The 13700-nt window shown below is 38.1% G+C and overlaps 1 protein-coding gene across 2 annotated transcripts; it reads right to left on the reverse strand.

Annotated features, from left to right (window-relative positions):
* Nucleotides 1-713: 713 nt before the first annotated feature.
* Nucleotides 714-12906, reverse strand: LOC112682154 (CCR4-NOT transcription complex subunit 1-like). Of its 2 annotated transcripts, none has more exons than XM_025552668.1 (3): nt 12618-12906; nt 10332-10691; nt 714-2463 (listed from the first exon to the last, which is right to left on the reverse strand). In XM_025552668.1, exon 3 carries the CDS (start codon nt 2135-2137, stop codon nt 752-754), a length of 1386 nt encoding a protein of 461 aa, XP_025408453.1. In that variant the 5' UTR covers nt 2138-2463; nt 10332-10691; nt 12618-12906; the 3' UTR covers nt 714-751. The 2 variants fall into 2 exon arrangements, with proteins under 2 accessions (XP_025408453.1, XP_025408454.1); XM_025552669.1 differs by having other exon boundaries at nt 12539-12906.
* Between the last annotated feature and the right edge of the window lie 794 nt (nt 12907-13700).

Raw genomic sequence — 13700 nt, forward strand, 5'->3', positions numbered from 1 at the left:
TGTACTTTTTTATCTTTACAAATAAGTAAAAATCAATACACGATCCTAATTTCATATTCAATATCTTTATAAACGTATTTTTACTTCACCGGATATAGTTTTCTTAGCAGATACGAAATTATCATGCTTTTATCTTGCTATATTTGTTTTTTGTTAGTTAATTAAGTAAAAGGTGTTAGCAATATTTGCAAAATTATTAATTAAATATCTTTAATTATTAGTTGAGCCAATAAATTAAGGTATATTTATTACTTTTTGTAAATTTGGAAATTGTTTTAGAGTATCTTAATGATTTTCTTTTAGTCTAATCTTATCCTTTGAAACTTTATGCCCTAATAAACTACATATTGATCGAACACATTTGTTTGATTTTAATTAAAACACCGTCACTCCTAATTTGCTAAATACTTCTTCAAATCGATGCTGGCCAAACAGATAATTTAAATTCATCGACTTTAGATACAATTATTTCGATTTACAAAAGACAAAACCTTTTTTATAAATCATAAAATAAAAATACAAAGTAATAAATTTTTATTATGAATGATAATATATATTCTCATGGACTTATAATACACAAAGTTCCAAAAACGGTCTGATAAAAAAAAAAATACCATTTTGGTGAAGAGAAATATTATACAATTACATAGTTGCACGTACAAAAACATTGAAGAAAAATCTACGAACAAATGTTTTTAGGATAAGTTGAAAAATTAGTGAACATTTAAATCGAGAAATAACTTTTTAAACATTAAAAATACATATACTGACGACCTTTAACCGTGTATGCTTTAACTTGTTGCTTGACAAGCTGGATATCCGCTGCTTCGGTAGGTTTGCACTTGTTGAACGTGGTCGTGATAATACCTAAAAAGTCGCTGAGGTTGGACAGTTCATCTTTGCACCCGCGATCGTTGTTCTTTAACAGACCTCGAATCGCCCGGTACGTTTCGGACAATATAAGGCCGTTTAGAAAATCGCTTCCGACGTACTGCATCAACCTCGAGTAAAATCCGAGATTTGAACGTATACGGCTTACATGGTGGGCCACCAGAAACTCCGCGAACCACACCATTCTCTCGTGGCTGTTAAGCCGGTTTTTGATGTGCTGAAACTTGCCGTGAATGTTCAGCTCGTGGAGGCACGTCATGGTGATTATGATTTGTTCCGCGTAATCGTCTTCGGGTGTCTTCGTAGGCGTAAACGGTAGAGCCATTAGCGATGCGATCGTCCCTTCGACACTTTCGGCACAAGCGGCCAACCCTGCCGAGGCGTCCGACGATGGCACGACCGTTGCCACCGCTTGTTCACGACTCTTGATTTCCGCGGGCTTCGAGTCGATGGCACTCGCTTCTGCGGTAACTGTTGCTCCGCGTTCTTCCGGCTGGGTCACGACAAATGATTCCTGTAAACATTTGATGTCCGCGCTTTTGGTCGACGGTTGGGTCCTCGCCTTTACGCTCCGTTCCACGTGCACGATTAATCCGGTCGGTAACGTTTTGAAATGTGGAATTTTAGATATCGAAACGCAGTACTGAGGGCAGTACCATAATCGATACCTAAACCGGATCAAAGCAGTCGTGCCAAAGTTGTACATTTCCGAGTACGGATGTTCCTTGAGAGCATCCAGGACAAAGGCCAAGGCCTTTCCTAGAGCCTCGGGATCGGTTATCAAACCGCGTTCGATCACACCACCGAACAGATGGGCACATCTGTTTAACGCTTCTGCGGTGTACGTTCGGAAGCATTCGATCTCGCTGAACAAGTGCTTCAACACGTAATCGAATACATTTCGGTCGTGTTGGACCGACGACTTTTTGAGTTCCGTCAGAGTGTCAAGAACTTTTTCTACCGAATGTGCGAGATCGGCACGATGGTCGAAAATCTGTTCGTAGCATTTCAACGCTTCGTCTTTCACGTTGACAAAAGAAAACGAAAGTTTCGGGACCAACGTGACGACGGTCTCGGTTCGCAACGCGAGCAGTTCGCGTCGGCGGAAGATCGGGTCCGTCGAGACGATATTATGCTGCTCGGTCGCGTTCCCTTGCTCCGTTGATTGACCGTTTCCGCGACCACATTCTGGGGATTTACCTGTAGTCCGGGCAAGCGTGGCTCTTCTGGGCAACAACGACGTCATGTCGGAAGAATTACCGCGTCAACTGGCTGTTGAGAAACAAAAAGAAATCAAACCAAAAACGATTTGCTACGTTTCACGACGAATCCGTGCGACGGTTTTCGTAGGAGATGTACGTATCGTTCAGACGGTTATGAGAAATAGGTTGCTTTTATTTGATTTCGATTCTTTTTATAAGCTTTGAAATCCGTGAGTTGCTCGGCAACGCCACATGCTGGTCACGGAGGTTCTATAAATTCATTTAAACTGTTTATTGCACATTATTTTCGGTCAACACGTATATTGTCGGTGAAATATTTCTTCAAAAGACTCTCCATAGTGTTTGCTACCTGCAGTTAATACACTTTTGATGTATTATGATATTAAATTACATTCTCGTAACAATCAGTATTAAATTATATAAAAACATAAGTGTTTAATGTAGTATCATTCTAAATTAGATAATAAGTCTTATTTGAGTTTATTAAACATTGAGAGAGCGGAAAGTCACTATAAGGTTAAATAAAATAATAGTTATGTTCCAAAAAACACTGCTTTGTCATAAGCATTCATTGTTCCGGAAAATGACGTATAGCATTAGTTCAGATTTTAATTCATCGAAATGGGTAACAGAAAGTATTCGTACGATTGTTATTACAATATACTAAACAATTTATCCTCGACCAATTTATAAGTATTGTATTGATATATTCTATTGATTTTGATATATTTATAATATGGACGGATATAATATTAAATTTATTATATTTTATAATTTTACTATCTGATATCTATTATTTTTAAATTGTACTATGTTATCTAAAAATATTTTCAAAAAGCAAAAAGGCCAAATCATAGACTTTTTATTAACGAATGGCTTCAATAGTTTAACGTAAGAACAAATATTTGATTATTAATAATTTAAATTTTCATTCTACATAAAATATTTATCTACAAGCCGGCACGATGGTTGGTCAAGTTAGGATCTAATGCTGAGTCGGACGGACCCGTACCGCTAGTCCGCAATTGCGGACGGGTCCCCGAATTAATTATGGTAATTATGGCCCTTAATTTTGTACCTATTAATATTATTATTACATTTAGAGTAAATAGAAATACGAAATAAACATTATTTTTTTTCCAAATCAGGAAACGTATTTTTGTTTACAATCTTGAGAAGTTCTCGAAAATAACATTATCATTCTACCATGTATAAATAGATTATAGATATATGGATTGAGGACCGCTATTGTGGTGTACCTATGGATTTCGATATAATATTGTAGGGCCTCGAATTTTAATGATGTCCAGGGCTTCGCAGAACCCAGAAACGGCACTGGTTAGTGTAATAATTTCATCGTAACATTCATAAGTACAAATTATTATTATTTTTGTATTACGCTATGCTCTAGCTAGTGCGTTTTTAGTGTATGCAGTGCACACTGTGCACGCACCACAAACAATAAACGGAAATTTGGTGAAATTTGTGAGGGGGACTGAGTATTATTTGATTATTATACCTATAGATACCACTGTACGCAATTATTTATTTCAACAAGGCAATTTACAAAATTTGACAATTTGACATTTTTAATCAACAATTTAAACAAAATAACAATTAGGTGCCTTATCTTACACATTTTTGGAATAGGTATTCTAAACAAATATTATTAATTAATTAAATTAAACAACCTATACGAATATTATTACATATTATTAATATTAAATTAATCGCGATCTTCTAAGTCATGACAAGAAGTTTGTAAAATCTTACAAAATTGATTTAATTTTTATCACAGAATATTTTTTTTTAATTCAGTTATTAAAAATGCATTTTACAATTATAATAATTATTGCATTTTTAGTCACTTATCAATTTATTTGTACTTTATATTTTTTAGGGGTTTAATCCCCTCAAGCCCCCCCCCGATTTCCGTCTATGACGCAAACACAAATTCAGAATACAAAATAGTTTGTTTTTTTGTCGCATGTGATGTGCCCGCATTAACTAGGAGTAGGACATAGTTTTAGTATTTTTAATCTTTATAGATATTATAATTTATAAGCTTCATACTCACATAAAATAACCCCCTCTTCCCCGAAAATATATCGTAGTTACACCATTGTTTGAAATTAACATAATGATAGTTTGGTCTAAAAACTGTTGCTCAATTGTATAAGAAATTGATATTTTATTACATAGGCAGGTAACAAAAAATATAAATATTTCATTAATGGAGGGGGGCTCACCGTCCTCCACCAATGAAAAGTAATATTTTTCCTTGACTATTTAACACCCTATTAACCAATATTAACCCGAATAATAACGGTTATTAACACCCAAACGTTTGTTTAAATGTTGTATTGCGGTGTTTGAACACCCGAATATATTCAACACCCGAAACCCGAAAAAATTATTCAGGGCAAAGCCTTGAATATAATACAATAATTTCGTTTTAGTTATTTGGTTCTAATTTTTGTTATCTGCTGATTTTGTTGGTTTTTTTGTGGATTTCTATTAAAATCTACTGATAGCCAATTATCAATGAACGAAAGTAGAATTCGCTTAATACAGTCCAAATTCGTCTCGTGTGCTCGTATAAAATTATTCAATAATAAATTTTTTTTTTTTGTTTTTATGGCATATTTTTAGAGCTTATTTAGCGATTTTTAAGGTAATATTATAGCGCATATTTATGCAATTTTAAGTGCTATAAAATACCAACCCTGTTCATCATATATATATCATGTGAGGGTCATTAATATTTTGATTATGGTTATGGATCCCTAAAAATTGTTTGGCCCCAGCCCCCAAATTATCATGATCCAGGCTTGGCGGCACCGCACCAATGAACGAGATCTCTCCCATCAGTGGCGGCGTGACGGCAGATTTTTGACTCCCTGGACTCAAGTCAGTGGGTAGATAGGTGGGTGGGTATTGACCATTGGGTATCGAGTGGTTATGTATCATGTAAAACGAATAGTTGAGGAGCTTTTTTTACAAGCTACCCTTAAATTTCTTTTTAGGTGGGTGAATGAGGGTTGGGGCAAAATCCTAACAGGACTCATGAAGTAAAATATTTCGCGTCGCCACTGAGAAAAACAATGGGGAAAACTGTTTAAATGGGTTAGCTTTGCTTAATATCCATAAACAAATTGATGTAAAACCTGAAAAAGTATTGGATATGTTTTCAAAATTTAATTCTAGGAGATTACAATCATCTTTTTCGTTATACATTTAAATGTATTGTATTTTTTATGTTATATATAAATATGTTATTTGTTTATTCTATGTATTTTTTTTATTTGTTGGATATTATATATAACAATATTATAAGAATTCTTACAATATTATTATGATTTAAATATAATCTTCAACAAATAAAAAAAATTCGCATTTAAAATTATTGTCTATTTGTATGTATTTGTTAATTATAAAAAAAAAATTAAAATTTGCATTCTAGACTATGGGCCCCCCCTTCAAAAAAAACTAAATCCTGGATCTGCCATTGCGTAATACCGCACATTTATTTATAACAGGTGCGTTTAGACATACAAATATACGTGAGTACGCAATACAATATGCTCGCGAACGATTAAAACGAATTGTCGGTTAATTAGTTTCGGCACGGTCGTTAATATGGCCGAGCGATGGGTTTTATTCGCCGCTTTTATCGTTTGGCAAAAGACGTTTCGTAGCCGCGAGCCGTAGTTCAACGAAAACGGTCCATTAAGCTGCGGATTGTGCGACTCGCAAAACGGACTGCAAGAAATTTCGATAAAAAAAAAAAAAAAGCGCTCCCGCTTATACCTATCCTTACCGGTCGTCGGCTCCTGCCGGGGGGGGGGGGTTGTTAACGTTTCCGTTTTCCGGTGTCCTCGACAAGAACGCGCGAAATGCGCTGTAAACGGAGCCCTACAGTTTGATTCTGAGCGTAAGGGCCCCGTAAATGTAATTTATTCCGAAACATTCGATAGAAAACTGAATTATGCTTGATAATAGAAAAAATAGAATTAAATGTTCTAAATTTTCGAACAAAAACTCACGATGAAAACGGCTACAATCGACTACAAAAGTACAAGTCATAAAAAATCGAAGTCGTCAGTGAAAAATATACGAGAATGAACGAAAACGTGAACACTGGGACTAATGTAACACGGTGTTGAATAAAAAATTTAAGTTCTTGCACATTTAATCATTTGTACATTGTTAGTTATTATTAGTTAAGTGCACGTAACGGCAATAGCCGGCGACTGGTGGAATCGCGAATGCCGAACAACGCGTACCGTCAACATATCCAACTTGAACACGTTGATCACGTTTTTTGAATAATTTTTATAACGATTGATGAACGAAAGCGAGTGCTTCGTTTGCTTTGCCGATCTCGGATCGTGGTTGTCTAGTGGAAGTACAATTTTATTTCCCTCCCAGATAAAAATTTGGAGTTTTGCCTCCGTCGGGGTACTGATTTGCCTGTACATTTGAGCGCAAACATTTCGGTCGACCTCCTGGACCGATTTTCACTGATTGAAAAATTGCATAGGCTTCAATTTCTACGGCAAAAACCCTAACCACGCGGACGGGTGTACCTAACACCTGACGAGCGACCCGCAGCCGTCGCTTCATTTTGCGATCAAGTCCTTTTTGGCAGCAGTGCTCCCAAAACGTCTGCGAGCGCCGAGCTGTACAATAAACAAATGAATACGTACAACAGCACAACTCTTACGAATAATAATAATAATAATAATAATAGAGCGCGCGAACGGTCGAATGATATAATTCCGCCGTCGTTTCGGGGCCGTAAAACCATTCGCCGGCTGGGGTAAAACGATTCGGATTTGTATGTGCGCGCGCGCGGATAATCGAACATCAAGACGCTCGTCCTTAGGACTTCTTCTGCGCGCCACCGCATACGCACACATAATAAAAACAACAATAACAAAGAAAATAATAATACTTTTATCATTTGCGTGTGCGCGTGTGCGCGTATGTGTTTATTTACGCGTATGTAAATGCGCGCAATAAGAATCGTTAGCGCCGCCGTAGCGATATCGCGTACCCGCACGATGCCGGTTACGTACGCAATAACAGTAATATAGTAATAATATCAACACTTAATACAATTACACGCGCAGGACAATCGGTCGTCCTTTACGTATACAATATAACACTCCTGGTTAGGCTTTTATTTTGTTTATTCGTCCGTTCGTTTATTGCTACGTATCAACTGTTTGCTTATTTATCCGTATTTAAACCGTCAACAAAGAGTCGTATGAGTGACTATTTTTTTTTTTTATATACATTGACTAGAACGAATGAATAATATCCAACAATCGCGTTTCGATATTTTTTTTTTTTTTTTTAATATCGGCCGGCATGCGAACGGACATAGAAACCAGTAAATATAGTTTGCGGACACGACACGGTGTTACACGCAGATCGACGCACGTCGTTGCCTCGGTGACGTGATCTTCATTACTCGACGTTGTTTCGGAAGTCCGAGTGAAGACGGACGGCGTGAAAAGTGCCCGTAATGAGGAGAACCGGGGCGAGGGCGTAAATCATCGTTCAATAAATTTTCTGACGCACGCGCGCGGGTGTTTCTCGAACGGGGTGCACGTAAATTATAATACGTGTTGGTGTACGCGCGCGCACCGGGGAGGAAACGGTGGGTAAAGATTACGAAGATTTATGCGTGCTTGGGGTTTTTGGCGAAATCCCCGGGAAACGCCGGTTGGCGTAAATCACGGGCGGGGGGTGTTAACACATTCGGGCGCGTGAATACGGGATGAATCCGATTCGTTTACGGGGGAGGGGGTGAGCCTGGCTTTTCCGGGACCATTAACGCGCCGCCGCCGCCGGTGAAATATCAGCTTTTCGGATTAAAGTTAAAACCTATTCCCTCTTCCACCCGCCGCCACCGCCGCCATCTTTATCTCCTGCACACCCGCGGCCGCGGCAAACCCTATCATCCTTCGCCACGTTCGCATACATTACAATCATTATTATTACTATCATCATCACCGTCGTCGTCGTTATTGTTATTATTCAAAATCCGACGAACGCGCGAATTCGGACGCAGCGTTCAAAACGGAACCGAGATCGCGGCCGACACGATAAAAACCTAATTAAAAAAAAAAAAAAACGGTTACGCGCCCGAACGGTCGGTGTACGTTTCTACGTGGTACGGATTTCATCGAACAGCGTTTTTATTTCCATTACCTTAATCTGCACGTTTTGTTTTGTACTCGTGTGATAACGGTAAACAATTATGTGTTTATTGCATGCCGTTCCGATTCGATTGGTTCGCGAGCATTGGATTCAGATCTGGTAATACGTGTAAATGTATAACATCATCACAGCTATCATTCGCAGGGACAGCTAATGTTTTCATGATATTATTTTATGTCCACGAATTATTTCCCTATTATAAGCACTGTAGATTTATGTTGTAATTAAAACGGGAAAATAAGAATTAGAATAACGCAGTGACAAAATTAATTCTCGGTTATTCAATAGAAGTTTTTTACCGATAATTCATTTTTATTCCGTTTAAGTTTTCTTCCCCGTAACCACCACAAGTGTACATTGAATTCATCCTGGAACAAAATAGTTGTTCTGGATAATAATAATATTTTATAGAACATTTTTAATATTAACGAACTGTTTACGATGTTTATCTAATTATTGTACTATGCGTAATATATGATAATATATAAAATACAAATTAAATATCTTACAACAAAGTTATGACCTCGTAAATAGTATTGCCCATTCGTGTATAAATGTATGCTGCAGTATGTTCATTATACAGTGTAGTATTACGATGAATTTAATATTGTGTTTAGAATATAGAAAGTTGTAGTGTATGTTTTGTATTGCAAAACCAACGGTTCGAGCGTCATCCCCAAAAGTTTGTCAATAAACGATAAGAATCCACCCTATTTATGAAAAAATATAACATTATCATTGGGATCGTACAGACCGCTCGCAACAACGGGACCGGGTAGAAGCGAAAAGATAATGGACGACGAAATAAAGAGGGCTTCGTTTTGCTTTATTACAGCACATCCAAAAAGAAGAAACCTCTTTCACCCCATTTCTCAGTCGGGAATCGAAATTTATGAAATCTCTTTATTCTAATGCTAAAAAGGTATAATGGGCAGTCTAACTTAACCCTTCGCCTTTTCGAAACGATAGGGTTTTTTTTTTTTAGGAAAGCATATATTTAAAAATTCCCCTATATTTTATGCGCCTAAGCCGGAAAAAAGGAAACCCTATTCAAACTACATTTCTTTTGTTACAGGGATTTTTTTTTTTTTATGTCGTGTTTCAATATCAGTATTTTATCTTTATCCTTATGTAAATATCACATTATCAAAAATTATGTCATACATAAATGTATTATAATAATATACATAGTGTATTTTGAGGATTATAATTTTTTCTTCTTTACCTATTATATTATAAAAATTAATTAATATACGAAAACTAAAGTATTTTAAAACCGTCTATAGTTTTTATGCCGTAAAGTTAATGATGTGCTACATAAAAAATGTACACTACATCGTAATTTTACAATTATCGCATAATATTTGTACCAGTTACTTTTAGTATCAATTTAGTTATGACAATGTGAATTAAATTTATTTAGTATATTACATGATAAACGCAAAACTAGCTGGCTCGTAATTATAAATGATCATGACGGCCGCGTGAAATTTCATTAAAATTCACAATAAACATGCAAACGATGTATAATTTCGATACTGAAATCCTATGTGCGAAATTCACTGAACCGTCGTTCGAGTGTTGGAAATAAAATAATGTGCTGTTGAACACGCATACCATACGCTTTAAATATAAATACAAATTGTCCAATTCGTATGACGCGTGTGTACGTGTAGTACGTGTATAAATATATATTATAATACGCGGTAACGACCATTTTCGTGGTCGTCATTTAAATTTCATACGAATCGGTCGAGCGCACCGCAACGATGCGTTCGTTCCCGGGGGCCAGGAGGTAAAAAGAAAAAACGATTGTTTTTCAATGAGACCGAATAAAACGGCTTTCTAAAGTCCGTTAACAGGACAATTGTGTTTTTTTTTCATTCGGGGGTTTTTTTTTCCTTTTTTTTTTTAACACTAGAAGAGCCTTTCTCGTCCTGCAGTAATAAGGTGTTTATATATATATATATATAAATATATACGTACATATAACGTCACGTCGAACCTCCAGAGTACATTTTATCGGGTCGTATTGTCTTTCCAATTGATTTCACGCGGCAGCGGCGGTCGCACAAACGGCATATTCCCTTCCGCAGCACGCCCCGTGCAACGACGAGCCGGCGGGCCCGCGGGGTACGATTCGCCGGAGAACCCTGCCGCCCGCGCGCGCACACCGCAGCAAAGGCCCTGTATTACCGTCTTGATGGCGGCCATCATCATCAACGGGATGGGCCGATTACACCACCGCCGCCCTCTCGTCGTCCGCAGCACGACACGCCGCCCGTTAAAAATTCATTTGGACCGCCGTTCGATGGCCTCGTTTCCCCGTCGATGGCGCAATATAACCTATAGAAAGCCCCCGGAAGGACCCTTTTAAAAGCTATATACAATATATACGAGTGATTTCTAAAAACTCGCTAGCTCCTCGCCAAATCGGCAATAGCACAAATGTTTATACGTATATAGCACGCAACTAAGTGTTGCGGGGTCGCTGTAGAGTGCTCTTCTTAACCGGTTGTTGCCCTCACCGGAACGACCGTAAAACACGCTGTAATGACGCTTTTGATTTTTTCCTCCCCCAATTCGCTTTTATAATATTACACACACACACACACACACACACACACACACACACACACACACACACACACACACACACACACACACACACACGTGTATTAGAATTTCTATCCAACGAAACGAGACGGTTTTTTGAAAAATGGCAGGGTCATACACATAATAAATATTAATATGTTCAATTTAATAATTTAATTTCGACATTGCACTATAATAAATAATAACTATAATGTTGAAGGTACACCCACAAGTGTATGCTAATCGTTAAATTTGTTCGTCTACGATTGTGCACTCCGCGAATGTCAATAGTTTAAAAGTGTATTCGATAATAATATTTAATGAATTCATTACATATATGTGTGTTACTTTAGTAACGTTTTTTCCGTTATATTATAGAAACATTTTTTTACCGAAAATTTCACTGCTCCGTAAAAAATTCGACGTATAGAGCATTTCGTTGAATAATTGTTCGAACTGTTTGTGCATATATACTAATCGTATTACGCCCACCGTGGGTGTGCATATTCAAATTTGTTTTTCGCATATTCGACGTGAAGAGATCACGGCGGACCGCTAACGTGACAACTATGCTAGACGATCATCTTAACATATTATATGCGCCGTTAAACTTGATTAAAATATTTTAAAATAAGTGTACAGTGCGGTTATGCACGAATGGGTTGTGCAACGCGAAATAGAAACGGAAAAATTCGTGAGGTTGACGATGACGGTGGCGACGCGTTGTTGATAATATATAAAAAAAAATACAAAATAAAACTTAATAAAACGTACTACCGTGCTAGTATAATAATAATATATCGTATGTTCAATCTTTTGCCGCAGCAGAGATAAATGCAATCCAATTTAAATAACACTCAAGCGTCATTTCGAGCATACGTATACGGCGGACGAGCAATATTATTACATTACAGATGTACACACACTTTGTTAACCTTTGTCGTGAACCCAAATTAGTTTTTCACATTCTTAATCGGCTCCGTCGCAGACCACTCGTAATCGTTGCAGTAGATACTCGCGCATACCTATACACGTTTTTAAAGTAATTTAAAAGAACCGTTTCTGCGATCTTATCCGAACGCAATTTAGGATAAAAACTCGCGTATACCTTATAATTTATAAAGTATGAGTTTATAAGTATGTGTGTGTGTGTATTATACGCTTTTAAGGGTTTGTATTGTTTATCGCCCCCGCCCCTCCTCTACTGCTATGTTCAACAGTTAGTGTATAGCATTCTTACACGCGACGCTCGTGTTTTCTACGCAATAATATTTCGAACAACCCGAGAATATAACATATCTAATGTAATTACAGCGCACCCTATAATATCCGTTTCTTTCCCGTTCAAGCAATCAATACTTTTCGATCGAAAAACCGTCCCGAGTGATGGAAGTTATTGTATTCTTCTCAGCGTTACCATTAAACGGACAAGATCTCGAAGCGCGATGCAAAAAAAAAAACATTTAATTTATGGGTCCGTTTTATTCAGGGGGTGGATCCCTTGGGTCAGGGACGAACATCGCTGTCGCGCGCAGCGTCCCGGCCAACTCTGACGTGGGAATATTAGAATTTTTCAATATAAGCACACATTATCGTACATGTATTGCATAATATTGTTTCTCGACCGTTCTGCTGACCATGTGTCCCTTTGTTTGTAAAACGTACACGCGTACTTACGATACGAGTCCCGGCACCGAGGCGATCGCAATACACGAACGTTTATTGACTCGTAATTTGTCTGGCTGTCGGCATGTGTTCCGCTCGCGCGCGCGGATATTCTCCGACGCTATTCACCGACTTCAATACGACGGCGTGTTGAAAATAAAGATTATTAATTCGTATTAATCGATTCCGTTTCGGAATGTGCGCGGAATAACGTTTTATTAAACATACCGCAACGCGCACTGCAACGCACATTTATAATTAAATACGTGCGCGCGTTATGGACTCGTGAACGAACGCGTTGCATTGCTGACCGGTACTTACTGAGCGTCGGTGTGCGTAACGTTCCCATTGCAGTACATCGGTTTATTTCCGTTCACGGAGATATTCGTATTGTACGCCGTCGGTTCCATCATTATTGTGTTCGAGGGACGAAAAGGACGCGCGACTATCACAATAGCCGTCGTGTCCTCTTTTCTCTCGGTATGTTTTCCTGCACATCCCGGCCCCGGTACAGCAAACGCGCGCGTTACGATTTTGTTACCCTTTTTTGTTGCTGTGTTTTTAGATTCACCGCCGCCGCCGCCGCCGCCGACGATCGTATAGGTATATACCGTGCGCCGCAGCGATTAAACGTACCGTTATGCCAACGAAAACATTAAACCGAACAATAAATTATGCTCCTCGGGTGACCACGGGTCGTCGGTGATTTACGGCGGCCGGACAATCGGAATGGTGCGTACGCGTAGCGGGGACGGACAGTGGGAGATGTAGTTGGTATTATATATTTTACGTAAAACTCCGGTACAATACGTGCGTGCACAATACGTAGGCTTCGCACAGGTATGTATGGCTGTGCGAGCGCGTGTGCACGCATGTTTGCGGAACATCTCCGATCTCGAGACCCACCCACCGATGCCGCCGGAAAAAAAAAAAAAAACAAGATTTACGACCGAATGCAAATGAAACGATGTAAAATAAAAAAAAAAAAAAAAAAAGAAGAAAAAAAAAGTTTTACGAATTAAATCTGCCACCGCCGCCGCCGTGTATACGAGTGCGCGGCGTATTACAATAATGATAATAATAATAATAATAATA

The sequence above is a fragment of the Sipha flava genome, unplaced genomic scaffold (genome assembly GCF_003268045.1).
Source record: "Sipha flava isolate LNK unplaced genomic scaffold, YSA_version1 1_pilon_pilon, whole genome shotgun sequence".
Lineage (NCBI taxonomy): Eukaryota > Metazoa > Arthropoda > Insecta > Hemiptera > Aphididae > Sipha > Sipha flava.

What these genes read in the sequence shown, in the direction of transcription:
- LOC112682154 (XM_025552668.1), bottom strand. Translation starts at nt 2,137, where the DNA reads ATGACGTCGTTGTTGCCCAGAAGAGCCACGCTTGCCCGGACTACAGGT.